Raw genomic sequence first — 17,180 nt, 5'->3', positions numbered from 1 at the left:
TTCGTCACCTAGGATCCTGGAGGAGGAAATCACAGCTCTCCCCAGCGATCCTGCCAGGCAGATGGTGGGAAATAGAGATCCATTGAGTAGCACCCACAGGCTCATGTTCCAGCTTCCCTTGTGACCACCTGCCACCTTCAATGTGGCTGAGAACCATCTTCAGTGACTCTCCACAAGTCACAGCAACCTGTTTACAGACAGCTAGAATTCCCAGGCACTTTTAGGACAGGGGACTCGGGACGGTTCCAAGCAGACAGCAAAGTCTTCTCTAAGAGAAGCCACTCCTCCCAATCTATTTTTGCCGATGTAAACACTTGCCAAGGAAACAAGGCATGTGGGCATGCGCGGGACCTGCAGGCCCTCAGGTTGCTGCAAAAGGCAACTGGAAAGTCACATGTCATAACAGTGGAAAGTACATATGCAACTATTCTTAGCCCTGGAATGTATACACTGTCTCCCTGCCCAGCAGTCCTTGCACAAAGCTCTAGAAAACTATGAAAGTGCCTTCAGCATAAACAAATCCAGAAAACTCCCAGGACAAATCATTTGCCAACTGAAGGAAAGGCCTGGGGTTTATGGTTTCTCTCAGAGCTAGAGGTAGAAACTCTCCGGGGGGACAAGCCAGACCAGGCATCAGTGGATGTCACTGCAGCAAAACAAGGTAAGTATCCCTCATGCTTCTTTTTTCTGCAGGTAGACAGCCAGGTGTCATCCAATACACCAGGGGATTGTTTGGTCTCTCTTTCTATTCATTCCATCTTTAAAACAAGACTCGATGAAGTCATATTTAAATATATACATATCAAAGGTCCATTTTCTTCCCTCAGTTCTGTCCAGTTAACAGAGGACCACACCTCCAGAGTGTCATCCTTGGGGAATGATTGACACCCAGAAAGAGATGTTTAGACAAGTTTACTCAATAATAGATATGCTGCCAATAGGAAAAAGGATATTTTCATGGGAAAAGGGCTCACAAACTTCTGCTGTTCAAATGTATGGACTGTTATCTTGCTTCAGACTAGCATTTCAGCTTCTGATAACGGAGTAACTTCCAACAACTTTAGTTTGTTTGGTTGTTTCTCTCAGATTAGCTGAAGATACTATTTGCCCATTACCTTTGAAAATAACTATAGAAAAAAAAACAAAAAGGCTCAGGTATGAGATATGTGTGGCCTTCCTTTCCAGTCTTCCCTACACAATGTTCATGGAGAAATTTACAAACGTCATGGGGAACGGACACAGAAGCACCGGGTCTTGGAACCCCTGAAGTTGAACCCTCCAGCACATGCTGCTAAGAAAGTCTTGACTCTTGCTGACTCTGGAGGCTTTCTTCTCTCTTTGTAGGATGGACAAGGAGTCACCAGATGGGCTGCTCTTCAAAGACCATGACTTCTCTTCTGACTTGTTGAGGCAGCTCAACAGCTTAAGGCAAAGCAGGATTCTGACTGATGTGAGCATCTGTGCCGGCGCCTGGGAGATCCCCTGCCACCGCAACGTGCTGGCCTCCAGCAGCCCCTACTTCAGGGCTATGTTCTGCAGCAGCTTCCGGGAGAAGAGTGAAGCCAAAGTGCAGCTGAAAGGCATTGACTCCTCAACCCTGGACCAGATTGTCTCCTACGTGTACACGGGGGAAGTGCGCATCACCACGGACAATGTCCTCCCCGTGATGGAGGCCGCCTCCATGCTACAGTTCCCAAAGCTGTTTGAGGCCTGCTCCTCATACTTGCAGAGCCAGCTGGCCCCCAGCAACTGCCTGGGCATGATCAGACTCTCAGAAATCTTAAGCTGCGAGACCCTCAAGAAGAAAGCCAGGGAAGTGGCACTGACATCCTTCCCAGAGGTGGCCACGTCGGCTGACCTGAAGGAGCTCTGTGCCTTGGAGTTGAGAGACTATCTCGGAGATGATGGGCTCTGTGGGGAGGAGGAAAAGGTGTTTGAGGCTCTCATGGTTTGGATTAAGCATGACCTCCAGGCCCGGAAGCGGTACATGCAGGAACTGTTCAAGCAGGTCAGGCTGCAGTACATCCACCCAGCCTTCTTCCACCACTTCATCGCCAATGATGCCCTCCTGCAGTCATCACCTGCATGCCAGATCATCTTGGAGACCGCCAAAAGACAGATGTTCTCTTTGTGTGGCACCAGTGCCCCAGACTGCAAACTCCTGTTGCATGTCCCTCCAAGAAACTCTTACCAAGATTTCCTCATCCTCTTGGGTGGAAGGAAGGACAGCCAGCAGACCACCAGGGACGTCTTACTGTACAGCAAACAGACTGGCCAATGGCAGAGCCTTGCCAAACTCCCGACCCGGCTGTACAAGGCCTCTGCCGTCACCTTGCACCGCAGCATCTATGTGCTGGGGGGCATGGCTGTCAGCTCAGGGAGGAGTCTGGTCAGTCACAACGTCTACATCTTCTCCCTGAAACTCAATCAGTGGAGGCTGGGGGAGCCCATGCTGGTGGCCCGCTACTCCCACAGAAGCACCACCCATAAGAACTTCATCTTCTCCATTGGGGGGACTGGAGAAGGACAGGAGCTCATGGGCTCCATGGAAAGGTATGACAGCATTTGCAATGTCTGGGAGAGTATGGCCAGCATGCCCGTGGGTGTGCTCCACCCTGCAGTCGCCGTGAAAGACCAAAGACTCTACCTCTTTGGAGGAGAGGACATCATGCAGAACCCTGTGCGCCTTATCCAGGTAAATGGCCCGGTTTTCCCATCACGTAAGTGCATGAGTATGTGTGCATGGACACACCCACATCTGCATGCACACACATGCACATGCTTACATATTCACCAACACACATACATATGCACACACATACATATATGCATACATATACACAAATGCACATATGCATACATGAATGCACACATACATATGTGCACAAATGTATATTCATTCATATGTATGCATAGGTGCACCTACCAACATACATACATATGCACATGCATACACATATACAATTCACGCATGCAAACACACACATTTACATATATCCACACATACATGCACACATTTATACATATGCATGAACACAATATATGCATACATGAAAACATGCACACACATGTGTACCCATGTACACACATACAAACACTTGTCATTTGCAAGGAAGGAAGAGAAAGGAAGAGAGGGAAGAAGAATTTTCAACAAGATTTTTTCAATTTATAAATTATTTTTGCACAAGAATAATACATACAAATACCATCCCTATCCACAGAGTTTATCTTCATTTGAGTAGAAAAATATATATCTAAAAATTCAAGCTATTGTAGAACATACTGAAGGTCAGATAGTGAAGTCCCATAGGAACCTGGCAGATATTTCTAACTCAAGTCCGTAAGGCCTTAAAAGAAGATTCCCAAGCCTTGGTCCACACCTCTGTGACCAAATCCCCTGGAACCTGACCTGAGATCACTGAATCAAAATATCTTTGTGTGAGATCTTAAAATGTATAGTTTATAAAAGTCCCCAGGAGATTCTAAGGTGCAGCCAGGTTGGGAAACCCCTACTTTTAATGATCGGCAGACATTAATTTCACTGACAAGCTCTCTGAGAAGTATGATCAATAAAGGCCATGTTTCAGAATATTAAGTGTTTTCTAACTCTGTGCAAGTTCCTGGTAATCTCTGCAGTTCATCTAATGATATGGGGGACGTGAATACTGAGTCTGTCTACAGATAATGAAGAAGCACCCACGAGATGTACTTTGCTCATTTAGGAGAGTTATGTTGAACAACAACCACTGTGAAGGGCCTGGAGACCCAGCAATTTATACACAACCCACAGTTGTAATTCAGTTGCTGAAGAGAGGGGTGCTGTAAGAGCACAGTGGGGGTACCCTAAACTAGTGTTGAGCAAGTTTACCTAACACGCATGCAGCCCAAGATGGATTTGAATGTAGCCCAACACAAATTCATAAACTTTAAAACATTAAGAGATTTTTTTTAGCTCATCAGCTATCGTTAGTGTTAGTGTGCTTTATGTGTGGCCCAGGGAAGACAAAAGATTGGTCACTGCTGGTCTAGCGAGAATCAGGGAGAGCGCCAGGGTCCAGGGAATGTTGCAGCAAACCCTGTGAAGTTGGCTGAAGCTGACTTGAGCAGAGAGGCAGGAAAGGAGAGAAGAAGGTAAGGATGGAAAATAAAAGAGGAAGGAGGGAGTAGGGTCGGTGCTAGGAAAGAATGTAAGGGATGATCTGACTTGGAGAGAGATGCAGGAAGCTCCTGCACCACCTGAAGCCAGAGTCAGAATTCTCTCTTGAGGGAGGGGGAGTGGTCCTGGGTAAGGGAGCAGCTCGTACAAAGGCCCTGAAGCACAAAGAGGTGCAGCCCACGGCCTTGGGGAGTCGAAAGCAGGACGATGAAGCTGCAAGACAGAGCAAAGAGGGGAAGGGCAGTGTGCTGAGGGGTAGCTGGGGGCAGGCGTGAGTCCTTGTGCGATCTTCATCAGCCCCCTTCTCAGGCTACCCAGAGCAATCTCCTCCACTCACATCGCAGCCCCTGAGCCCCTCCCAGAAAAATCCTGGAACCTTCTTGAGGGATGGATATTTGTGGGGGGTGAGGCTGGCCTGGCTGGGTTTTCTAGGCCTTGTCAAGAAATTGGGATTAGCCTTGTTATAAGTAAAATTTCATTGCTGAAAGAAACAGCACTTGAAGATAAATCCTCTCAGCAAGGCAGTTTACTCTATAGAAGGGTGTGCCTCACAGATGGAGCAAAGGTGAGCGCACACTTGGGCAAGGGAGGAAAAGGGGTTCTTATTCCTGACGGAGGTTGCCCCCTACTGCTGTGTCGTTCCCCTATTGGCTAGGGTTAGACCGCACAGTCTAGGCTAATTGGCTATTTTAAAGAGAGCAGGGGTACGAGCCGGAGTGGCAGGGTGGGTGTTTTGGAGGGAAAGATGGTTACGGATGGTTAAGGGCAGATCAGAGCAGGTAGCCAGGGGTGACCTAGGTCAAAGCAGGTAACCAGAGCAGGTGACTGGAGCAGGTGACTGGAGCAGGTGACTGAAGCAGGTGACCGGGATGAGTCAGGACGGAGCTGGGGACCGGAGGAACAGTTGTGAACTACTGATTAGAACTGGTGGAGAAGGTTGTTTACTGAAACTACAGGGAAGTTGAACTTTAAAATGGAGGACAAATAACTGAACATACTGACATACTGATTCTTTGAAGAGAAATTTAGAACTCATTGTATCCAATAGCCTTAGAGGAACAGAACTTCATTGAAGTCTTTTAAGAAAGGTGGACGAGGTAACAAAATTCACATTTTTAGAAGTTCCGTCTGGATGCCTTGTAGGGAAAGGATTGGAGGGGGCCTGAGTGGATGAAGGGGAGAACTGGGAGAATCTTCTAGAGTTCCAGGCAAGGGTGGTGATGGCTTGGACCCAGTCAGTTCCAGTAAAGATTTTTTCCTTGCCTTCACTTCTCCAGCCTGTATTTTCAGTTCCTCCCTGACCAGCTAGGCAGATTCTGAGTCTTTCTAGAATCACTATTCCAAATCCCACTCCTCTACTTGAACTGGGAGAGACATTCTGCTCCCCTCAAGGCTCTGACCACACCATACAGATAACAAAGTGCCTCCATGTCAAGCTGGAGCCCCTCCCTCTTTTCTATTTTTCAAAATAGAGTTGACAAATATGCTCATCATTTCACATTGCAAAACTGCCACCAACCTGAGAATAAAATGCGAAGCTTAAGCTTCAAGCTAGCATATCAAGAAATGTATAGTACAATCAAACAGGAAGTTGCCAAGCCAAGAAAATATGAAACCTTTGAGGGATCCTTTTGCATTTCAGGAGTAAGAAGAGTGAGAAGAGAAAAAGTATTCATTTGGATGCTTTTCTTATCTACTTCGCACTAGCTTTGAAATAGACAGTCTACTCATTCAAATATAGTTTAAAATGAATGCCTGGAGTTGCTTGATGGAGCAGGTTGGGTTTTCAGGCACAGGTTGAGAGTTTTCTTCATAGGCTTGTTCATCTGCACGTATGAGTTCTTTTCAGAACTACGCTGCAATGGAATTACTATGCAAATCGTGCTGTATGTGTACGTTTTTACCTGGCCTTCTCTCTACCTGTTTCTGGATGGCATTAGGCAAATCCTTTAACATAACAAAGTATTTCTTCCTTCACTGGTCAAAAATCATCCTTTGTTATGCTTGCCCCAGCTTCTTTGGGGAATGATGAGCGTGGTGAGCAAATGTTTAATCTATTTTTAAAGCCATACCGAAAGCTGAAGAACAGAAGGGCCAGGAGGCGATTATTCATTCAAGTAAAATGCAACCAGTGTTTGCTTTCCTTCCAAGGATCCCAGAGAGTTTGTCACTTACGTATTTTCAGATAAAACAGCCATTGTGACCTTCCCTTCCTCTAGTACTTGGCCTCCCCCAAGCTTTGCTGACTTCTTGAAGGACAGACAGGGACCTCAAGAGGTCTCCAATATCAAAAGCTTCCATCAGGAAAAGCCACAATTTCATGGCTCCCGGCAGAGCCATGAGTGTGGTGGTTAAGAGCATGGACTCGGCTTGACTAGACCAGCTGCCCAACTCACTGTAGTTGTATGACCCTGGGTATGTCATTTGACCTCTCTGAGCCTCAGTGGTCTAATCTGAAAGATGGAAGCAATAATAATACCTACCTCATAGGATGGTTATGAAGATCAAATTTAGTAAACTGATTTTTTAAACATTTTTAATAATACTGGTAATCTTATTTTATTTTATTTTATCTTTTGAGAAGGAGTCTCACTCTGTCATTCAGGCTGGAGTACAGTGGTGTGATCTCAACTCACTGTAACCTCCACTTCCAGGGCTCAAGTGATCCTCCCACCTCAGCCTCCTGAGTAGCTATAATTACAGGCACGTGCCACCACACCCGGCTAATTTCCTTGTATTTTTAGTAGAGATGGAGTTTTACCCTGTTGGCCTGACTGGTCTCAAACTCCTGACCTCCGTGATCCACCCATCTCAACCTACCAAAGTGCTGGGTTAAAAGTGTGAGCCACTGCACCTGCCCTGGTAATTTTATTTTATAGGAAAATATTTTCTAGCAAAGAATACTATGCCTTTTTCCTCTGTAAACAAATGTTCTTGTTCCTTCTTTTCTTATATGAAATTCATCCTATATCTCTTCAGCTAAATTTTGCCCATAATGAACTAATTTACATTTGATATTTAGATTTAAACTGAGGACACTAACAGGGGAACACGTTTCAGGAATGTTGATTTGATCCACCGTTTCAGAGCATGGTAAAACAGCCTGTTTCCTTCTCTTTGGTCTTTCTCCCCTTTCATGCTGCATTTTTCTAGGACTGTAATGACTTTCAGGCATGAACTGTTCAAAAGCCTTCCTCACTTAGCCTCAGGTTTATTCTTGGCTCTATGACCTTCTTGGATAAACCAGAACATTTAGAAATTTAAACATGAGCTAGAAATAAAAATGATTGGAAAATCATTGGTTTTCTGAATACCCAAGTTTCTTCATTTCTCATTAAAAGAAAAACATATTCCAAGCAAGGTCAGTAAAACATTTATTATAATGCCAAACTCTTGGTCTATTCTATAGAAATACAGCCACTGATCTCCTGGGGTCACATTAAGATCAATTTTTAATAATACACTTCATCCTGTTTTTCAATTCTATTTTGTTTATTACCAATAATCTAGCTACATTTTTAAAACTGGAGAAAAGTAGAAAGAAAAATCTCACTCCTAGTTCACCCTCTTAATGATTACTTCTGCCTTTTTTAAAAGAATATTTAACTTTAAAATGCAGTGCCATGATTCTATTTCTCCCTCAGGTCTATCACATTTCCAGAAACTCGTGGTTCAAAATGGAGACAAGAATGATCAAGAACGTGTGTGCCCCTGCAGTGGTGCTTGGGGAGCGGATTGTCATTGTGGGAGGTGAGTCTGAACAGGGGATCGCTGAGCGTGACACAAACTTGGCACCGTCTATGGAAAAAAGGTCACTCATAGACAGATGTTATTCTACAAGATTGTCTTTAAAAGCACATCCAACCAACCAGAGGAGCGTGGAGAATCTGACAAAACTCCTGCCTCATCCAGAAGTTTCTGTCTTTATCTGTAAACAACAGATGAAATAATACCTATCACACAGAGCTGTTGTGATGATTAATGTACTCGTGTATCTAAAGCACTTAGCACTATCCCGGACACACAGTAAATAAAACATGTTTGCTTCCGTTAATAATACCAGCTACTAATGGTTTGTTTCTCTGTAATTATAGGATAGTGTCACGGTTAAGAGGATTGGTATTGGGGTCAGATAGACCGGGTTCAAATCCTGGCTCTGTCACTAACTGGCTATATACTCATTAGCAAGTTAAACATTTCTGTGCCTCAGTTTGCTCATCCATAAAATGAGGCTCCTAAAAGTACCTACCAGATAAGGCTGTTGTGGGAAACCCACTTCTGAGTTTCCAAAGGCTTGGGATTGTCATAGTTCTTGAGTGGGCATTTGAGAGAGGAAGTTGCCAATGAGGCTGAGAAAGTTACAGGAATCGGGAAGCCGCTCCCAATCTAAGAATGGCTTATGCATTGCCTTAACTTGGGATGAAGGTCAGAATCAGACAGATCTGTGTGCCAGCCCCACTCTGCCACAAAGCAGGCCTTGGCAGGCCAGCTCAACACCCCATGCTCTAGTTCAGAGCCCCGGCCTCAGCCTTAGGCAGTGGCAGGGGTCAGACGCGTCCCAGGACTGCTGACCTCCAGTCCCAGATGAGCAAGGCTGGGCCTGACCATGTGTCATTTGGTTTTCAGGTTACACAAGGAGGATTCTTGCTTATGACCCTCAAACCAACAAATTTGTAAAATGTGCGGACATGAAAGACCGAAGGATGCATCACGGGGCCACGGTGATGGGAAACAAGCTGTACGTGACGGGCGGGCGGCGCCTGACCACGGACTGCAACATTGAGGACTCCGCGTCCTTTGACTGCTACGACCCTGAGACGGACACCTGGACATCCCAGGGGCAGCTGCCACACAAGCTCTTTGACCACGCCTGCCTCACTCTCCAGTGCATACCCTGCACGTCCGCCCTCCCATGAGGTCAGCAAGAAACCTTCCGTCCTACTCAAGATGCCTTCTGTTGCAAGGGACACAAACCCAACTCCAAAGGGCTTAACCCTAAGAGGCTGCAGGGAGAGCTCACAAGACTGAGGTATCACAGTCGGGAGGTCTGGAACTCAGCATAGCATTGCCAGAACCCTCTTTCTCCTTCTCTCCCTCTCTCGCTATCTCTCTCCCCCACCTCTGTCTGTCTCCTTTATCAGTCTCTGTCTCTCCCCATTCGCTCTCTCTCTCCCCACCCCATCTCTGTCCTTTTTTTTCGAGATGGAGTTTCACTCTGTAGTCCAGGCTGGAGTGCAGTAATGCGATCTCAGCTCACTGCAACCCCCACCTCCCAGGTTCAAGAGATTCTCACTCCTCGGCCTCCCAAGTACTGGGATTACAGGTGTGAGCCACCACACCTGGCATGTCTCCTTTCTGTTTCAGTTTCTCTGTCTCTCTTCTCTCTCTCTGAGTCTGTCTCTGTATCCCCCTCTCTGTTTCTCTCTCTTCTCTCTCTCTCTCTCTTTCTCAGTCTCCCCTCTTTCTTCCTTTCTCTCCTCCCTAGATTTTCCTCTCTTTCTACCTCATCTCTATTAGGCTTCCTTCTCCAGCAAGCTTCTTTATTTACCCACACAGTATGGGGACAATGGCAACTGATAAACCCAGACTCATTTTCAAGCTTTACATCTTCAGGAGACAACTTTGCCATTATCCATATATTAAACCTAAAGAACAATGCCTATGGACCTTTCTTGAATTCCATGCCTACCTCTTGAGCCAATCACTGTTGCCAGGACTGGCTAGTCCTGGACCATGTCCCCACAGACAGAGGTGGGGTTACCTGTTGTGATTGACAGCCCATCCAAACTGTATGTGATGGATTCAAAACATTTCCCCAAAGGGAGAAATCTAGACAAAAACCACATCTGCCCAGGACACCACTGAAATCTGAAACAAGAGGGCTGAGACCCCAGAGGATTCCTGGACGTGCTTGGTCCAGGTGGCAGCGTGAGAAATTGGCCCTGACCTTGTTTTTCTGCATTCTATGGATGTAGTACATTGAAATTCCAGAGACGTCTGCACAATTCAGTATCTAATGTTTGTAAAATTATCCTGCACTGCCAGAATAAAGTTTGTTTCTGGTGCCAAATGATGTTTTTCTGCAGCCTCTGGGGAGTTATAAACCTGCATAATTAATCAGGATGTTCATTTCGGTCAGTGTTATAAGGATTGTTCTTCTGGGGAAAGTCAATAAATTCTCTCAGTGCTTACAGCAGTCATTGCTCTCGGATGCCAGGGCTGACTATCTCTATAGCCCCCGTTATCTCAAGGTGCCTCGCACACTGGCTCGGTCCCAAACTCAGGAATAAGCTGAAGTCGAGAACAGCGGTTCTCAGCACTGCCTGCACAACGCCGTCATCTGAAAACGGGGCCAGCCCCATTCGAGAAAAATGAACAGGGATGTTTTGGGGGAGGGGGGCCAGACACTGTATTTTTTGAAAAGCTTCCCAGATGACTGAAATGTGCAGTCAGGGTCGAGAACCACTGCCCTGCTCAGCTGTGGGCATGGAAGACCTCCATGGCTCACTCCATTCCCCTCCTGTCCTGGCCAGCCTGTCCGAGCCCAGTGATGTAGGCTAAGTCCTCTTCCCACCAACTCTGCAATCAGTCTTGCTGCCCTGAGCCTGGCACCAGAATTTACTCCAAGCTGTGGCCTTCCTCCCCATCTGGCTCTCCAGGTTGATATTCTAGACTTTTCCTTCATTCTAAGTTGTCTTTTTTGTACTTCGGATTCTCCTGCTGGGGTCTGAAGCTCCGCTCTGCTCCCCAGATCACTTGGCTGCTGTCAGAGAGAGGCCCTGCCTGGATTGCCAGCCCTGCTCCTCAGCCTGGACACTGACCCATAGCTGCTGGCTGGCATCTTGCTCTAACCTAGTCTTTCTGAACTCCCTCTATTCAGGCTTTCAGTCCCACCTCTGTTAATTCACAGGAGAGCTGATTGTTTAAAAGGGCATGGCACCCCTCCCCTCTCTCTTGCTCCTTCTCATGTGAAATCAGGCTCTCTAATACAGTTTGGCTGTGTCCCCACCCAATCTCATCTTGAATTGTAGCTCCCATAATTCCCATGTGTTGTGAGAGGAACCTGGTGGGAGATAATTGGATCATGGGTTGATTTCCCTCATACTGTTCTCATGATAGTAAGTCTCACGAGACCTGATAGTTTTATAAAGCGTTTCCCTTTGCACTTGGCTCTCACTCTTTCTTGTCTGTCACCACGTAAGACGTGCCTGTCAGTCTTCCACCCTGATTGTGAGGCCTCCCCAGCCCCCACATGGAACTGTGAGTCCACTAAACCTCTTTTTCTTTATAAATTACCAAGTCTTGGGTGTGTCTGTAACAGCAGCATGAAAAACTCTCCTTCCCCTTCCACCATGAGTGGAAGCAGCCTGACGCCCTCACCAAAAGCAGATGCTGGTGCCATGCTTCTTGGACAGCCTTCAGAACCATGAAACAAATAGACCTGTTTTCTTTATAAGTTACCCAGCCTCAGGTATTCCTTCATAGAAGCACAAAATGGACTAACACATCTCCCCTTTCTGTTTTCACACTTGCTGTGCGCTCCCCTGAAAACATTTGCCCCACACATCATACCCACATGGTTCATTCCCTCAATCCCCCCAGGTCTCTGCTTAATGGTGCCTTCCTTCCCTGACCACTCACCCTTCACGCAATCCATCAACAGGTCCTGTCTGCAAAACCCCTGGGAAATAGATCACAAACACCTCTAGCTTCTCCATCTTCACTGATACTTCTCCAAGTCAAGCCATCCTCATCTGATCAGTCTTCAAAATGTGCCCCCTACTTCCACTCCTGCCCCATGAGCCTTCCTTGAACAATAGCCAAAGTGATCTTTTAAAACACGGACCTGATCATGTTACATTCCTGCTTAAAATGATTCCATGGCTTCCCAGAGACCTTTGCATAAAGCCCCCAGTCCTTTATGTAGCTCCTAGTGCATTCCTGAATCCAGCCCCCACCTATCTCTCTGGCCTCACCTTTTGCCACCCGCATTCCTTGAAGTTGTCTCAGTTCCAACCATCCTTCTTTCTTTTTTTTTTTCTTTGAGATAGTCTGACCCTGTCACTCAGGCTGGAGTGCAATGGCACAATCTCAGCTCACTGCAACCTCCGCCTCCCGGGTTCAAGCAATTATCTGTCTCATTCTCCCGAGTAGCTGGGATTACAGGTGTGTGCCACCATGCCTGGCTAATTTTTTGTATCTTTATTAGAAACAGGGTTTCACCATGTTGGCCAGGCTGGTCTCAAGCTCCTGACCTCATGATCCACCAGCCTCAGCCTCCCAAAGTGCTGGGATTACAGGTGTGAGCCACTGCCCCTGGCCCCGCCATCCCTATTTACTTTACATCCTCCTCTCTTGCCTCAGGGAAAGTTGCCACTGAGTTTGCACATCCAGTTGCCACTACCTGAAACACACCTCTCTTATCTCTTCATCCTACATACTTTCGACATACACCTTACACACCAGATTAAAAGTCACTGCATCGACATACACCTTACACACCAGATTAAAAGTCACTGCATCGACATACACCTTACACACCAGATTAAAAGTCACTGCATCGACATACACCTTACACACCAGATTAAAAGTCACTGCATCGACATACACCTTACACACCAGATTAAAAGTCACTGCATCGACATACACCTTACACACCAGATTAAAAGTCACTGCATTGACATACACCTTACACACCAGATTAAAAGTCACTGCATCGACATACACTTTACACACCAGATTAAAAGTCACTGCATCATGGGTGCCTTCCATGCTTCCCCCACTCCAGCTTGGGTCAGCTCTCCTATTAAATGCCCCTATTATTCCCTATTCTTTTTACTTTTTTTCAGATGGAGTTTTGCTCTCGTTGCCCAGGCTGTAGTGCAATGGTGCGACCTCGGCTTACTGCAACCTCCACCTCCTGGGTTCAAGCAATTCTCCTGCCTCAGTCTCCCAAGTAACTGGGATTAGAGGCATGCACTACCACACCCAGCTAATTATTTATTTTTAGTAAAGATGACCCGCCTCAGCCTCACAAAGTGCTGGGTTTACAGGCATGAGCCGCTATGCCCGGCCCCCTATTCTTCTCCTGTGAGACTCTCATGCTATTCGTAATAATTTGATCACTGTTTTTCCCTCTAGACTTCTTACTCTGTCCTGTTCTGCTCTGCATTCCCAGGGCTGGCCTCAGTGTCTGCCACATATATTACAGATCTTCCATAAACGCATGATAAATGAATTAACAAATTAGTAAATGAACGAAGAGGCCATATCTACATTGCCTCTGAGATATCCACCACAAATTCAGAGGTAAACGTCTTGAGGCACTAGTTCACGTGCCCCAGATCCTCTGCTCGGAATCATTCTGTCCTTCCCTCTTTCTTACCTGGACCCACCATGAACTGGTCCTGGCAAGTCTGGGTGGGGTATGAAGTCACATGGCCTACCTGGGTCAAGCCTGGTGGGTGAAGGGTTTTGTCCAGAGCACCCTATATGCCTGGAATTCGAAGTGGGAGTCTTGTCTATAAATGCCTTCTGTGGCCTCCAAAAATCCTTCTGTTGGAGGCTTGCTAACGCCTTGACTGTCTTTTCCTTTGCTCTCAGTCCAATATTTAATAAGCCATCAGAGTCTGTGTCTACTCAAAGCTTGTCCAAGTCACTCTGGGGTACAAAAGATCTATATAAATTGCCCCTCCTGGGAGTTATAAAGAAAGATGGCACCAGGGCCAGACACATCACAGGCCAGCTTTGTGTGTCAAAGAAGACGCCTGTGTGGCCAACGAATCCACACACCTGGGCATCCCAGCAGCCAAACTCATTATCTGAATTAGGTTGCAAAACAATCCACAGAATATGAGGGCTCCTCTCCAACCTGCCAAGGACAATCTCAGCCCCAAAGAAAGAGAGAGATGGTTTTGGCACGAGGCTTTCTTGGCCTCCCTGGCTGGGTAGAAAGTCACAGTCCATGGCTGAGGTCAAAATATATTTAGCCAGCAGCAGTTAAACTGAAACGTTCTAAGTGAAAATGTCAAACAGCCTGGCTAATCATCTCAACAGGCAACGAGGGAAGAGAGAGAAATTGAAGGAGAGCAAGGGATCAGCAAGAAAACACAAAGATCAAACACCCTGTGCCAACACAAAGCAGTGAGCAGAGGAGAAGGAGCCAGCAGAGAAAACAGTAACAGCAGGAAGCAACCGAAGCAAGGAGAGGGGACAGTGCGGGGCAGGACCTGGGGAGACTTTGGCGTTCGGTACTGCACAACCCACACGACTCCTAGCCGGCATCTTAAAAGAAGGCCTGACTGGGCACAGTGGCTCACGCCTGTAATCCCAGCACTTTGGGAGGCCGAAGCAGGCGGATCACCTGAGGTCAGGAGTTTGAGACCAGCCTGGCCAACAGGGTGAAACCCCATCTCTACTAAAAAGAAAATACAAAAATTAGCCAGGCATGGTGGCATGTGCCTCTAATCCCAGCTACTCGGGAGGCTGAGGCAGGAGAATCTCTTGAACCTAGGAGGCAGAGGTTGCAGTGAGCCAAGATCATGCCCATGCACTCAAGCCTGGGCAAGAGCGAGACTCCATCTCAAAAAAAAAAAAAAAGAAGAAGAAGAAGGCCTGGCTGTCCTGAGGCCTCCAGCAGACCACTCGCTGGCCAGGACAAGGTCAGCGATTTACTGCATCGGGCCATCTCCTGGCAGAGGCACATGGCCCCAGCAGGACAGTCACTGGAATCCTGGCTCCACCTTTTAAGACACTTCCTGATACTCTGCCCATAAGCAGTGGTGGCTCTGAGAGTGAACCTTCCTAGCCCGGAACCTCCACTCCCCTCCAGTGGGCCCCTTCCTATGATCCTGCCTCAGCCTCTTCAGCATCCACTCTTTCTGGTAACAACAGAAAGGCCCAAGTATCTACTTCTAAGCCAAAGTTCCAGCATAGGCTGACTTTACCTTCGCAACCTATAACAAATGTCTGTCATATCCCAGAGGACAAGGACTGTGACTGGTTTTACTCAAACACGTCATCCTCCCCGGGATGTCTGGGTCCTCCCCGGGATATCTGGGTCCTCCCCTAGCCCCAACAGGCCATGTGCATGATGCCTCTGTGCCTTTGCACATGTTAGTCCCTCTGCTACAATGCCTATCCCCACCCTTCCTAGTCAACTCCTACTTGGCCCTCACCTCCTCTGTGGAGCTTTCTCCGATCTTTTCACCCAGGATCCCTGCCTTGATTCTAGCCCCTGTCACACTGTAGCACAGTAGGGATTTAGTAAATCAGTCTGGAGTGGGAGCTCTTGCAGGGGGCAAGGACGGAGGCTTGGTGCCCTTTGAACCCCCAGGCCAAGCTCAGTAACTGCTTGGCAGACGATGCTCACATGCTTGTGGGATAAATGAATGAATGCATGAGCAAATGGGCCCCAAACATCATCAGGGTGTCCAGGCTGCTAAGGGGTGAAAACAAAGGCTAAATTATCAAACAAACTGCGGGTTTAAATCAGGTAGAAACCTAGATGGTGTCTAACCTTTAAAAATGATTGCAAGTCCAGGCACAGTGGCTCACACCTGTAATCCTAGAACTCTGGGAGGCCAAGGTGGGCGAATCACTTGAGCCCAGGAGTTTGAGACCAGACTATGCAACGTGGCGAAACCCTGTCTCTACAAAAAAGATACAAAAATTAGCCAGGTGTGGTGGTGCACACCTGTAGTCCCGGCTACTCTGGAGACTGAGATGGAAGGATCACCCAAGCTCAGGAAGTCGAGGGTGCTGTGATTGCACCATTGCATTTTAGCCTGGGCAACAGAGTGAGACTCTGCCTCGAAAAAAAATAATTGCACTTCTATCTGAGAATGATGAAAATCATAACCTAGAGTAGTGAAATATGATAGGAAGAAAATGACATAAAGTTTTACTCAGATGTTGAGATTCACTCAGGGTGGCTGGCAAAATATTAACAGAAATATTAGGGAAGTTATAAGATATAGTCTCAAACCTTTTGGAAGACCGAAAGGTTTTAATGAGACTGGCTGAAAGCAGCCAGTTCTTATCTTAGAGCATTAGATCATAGGGTGAAGATTAGGGATAATAGAAACTTCCCCAGTTAAGTCTGTTTACCCCACATTCCTTTGTCTCTGCTCTGTTGACTCCTGTAAACTTTGTGCTGGACGGCTCTCTCAGAGGGAGGTCGAAGGGGAATTACCCGTCAGTGTTTACTTTGGGTCCTGGAACCAAAACCTTTTATTATTCATAAAACTACTCTTTTAACCATGCTAATTATCCACAAGAGTGTTGACTTAGAACCTCTGTTATTAAATTTATACTGAATAAATGTGAGGAGGAACAGGGAGTAGTGGTCAGTTAGTTGCAATCGCACTCTGAGAGCAGCTGACAACCATCCCTAGCCCACTCAAATCACTGTGCTGGGTGTGTGGGTATATTTCATTCATCCGTCACTGAGTCAGGGTCTGCAGGACAGATCTCCACAGGTGGTGATCAATGTCTCACCCAGAGTACCTTATTCAAGACCAGCTGAAAGCGTAGAGCAGTTGGCCTTCAGATGATCGGGATCCCCAGAACCCCACCCAGGTGCTATCTTCATTGATCATTTTTCAGATAATTCCTCCTCCAGCCCTCTGGACTTGGGAGACATTAAAGCCTTTTTCAGCTGCGGTGCCCCAACTTCCCTTCCCAGCAATCACTTATTGGCAGAAGCAGCAATGTTGTACTGCAGAAAATACAAACTTGGGAGCAAAAGAGACATGGGCTCAGGCCAGGTGCCATGGCTCACGCCTGTAATCCCAGCATTTTGGGAGGCCAAGACATGCAGATCATAAGGTCAGGAGAAAATCCATCTCTACTAAAAATATAAACAAAAATTAGCCAGGCATGGCTACTTGAGAGGCTGAGGGAGGAGAATCACTTGAACCCAGGAGGCAGAGGTTGCAGTGATCCAAGATCGCACCATTGCACTCCAGCCTGGGCAACAGAGTGAGACTCTGTCTCAGGAAAAAAAAAGAGAGACCTGAGCTCA

General features: G+C 46.9%; 1 protein-coding gene across 1 annotated transcript; it reads left to right on the top strand.

Annotated features, from left to right (window-relative positions):
• The first annotated feature begins 456 nt into the window (after positions 1 to 456).
• Positions 457 to 10,773, top strand: KLHL38 (kelch like family member 38). The gene is made up of 4 exons (XM_012451601.3): positions 457 to 661; positions 1,345 to 2,695; positions 7,801 to 7,906; positions 8,783 to 10,773. Exons 1-4 carry the CDS (start codon positions 576 to 578, stop codon positions 9,070 to 9,072), a joined length of 1,833 nt encoding a protein of 610 aa, XP_012307024.2. The 5' UTR covers positions 457 to 575; the 3' UTR covers positions 9,073 to 10,773.
• Positions 10,774 to 17,180: the final 6,407 nt, after the last annotated feature.

This window comes from Aotus nancymaae, unplaced genomic scaffold, assembly GCF_030222135.1.
Source record: "Aotus nancymaae isolate 86718 unplaced genomic scaffold, 86718_ANA_hifiasm-v0.15.2.pri h1tg000036l, whole genome shotgun sequence".
In the NCBI taxonomy this organism is placed as follows: Eukaryota; Metazoa; Chordata; class Mammalia; order Primates; family Aotidae; genus Aotus; species Aotus nancymaae.
The sequence above is the reverse complement of the archived record's forward strand: the minus strand, read 5'-3'. Positions and strand labels throughout refer to the sequence as shown.

Bases quoted from the DNA above. Each gene is read 5' to 3' on its own strand.
- KLHL38 (XM_012451601.3), top strand. From the start codon at position 576: ATGGTTTCTCTCAGAGCTAGAGGTAGAAACTCTCCGGGGGGACAAGCC. The intron at 2,696-7,800 runs GTAAATGGCCCG...TTTCTCCCTCAG, and splicing joins ACCCTGTGCGCCTTATCCAG to GTCTATCACATTTCCAGAAA. The intron at 7,907-8,782 runs GTGAGTCTGAAC...TTTGGTTTTCAG, and splicing joins GCGGATTGTCATTGTGGGAG to GTTACACAAGGAGGATTCTT.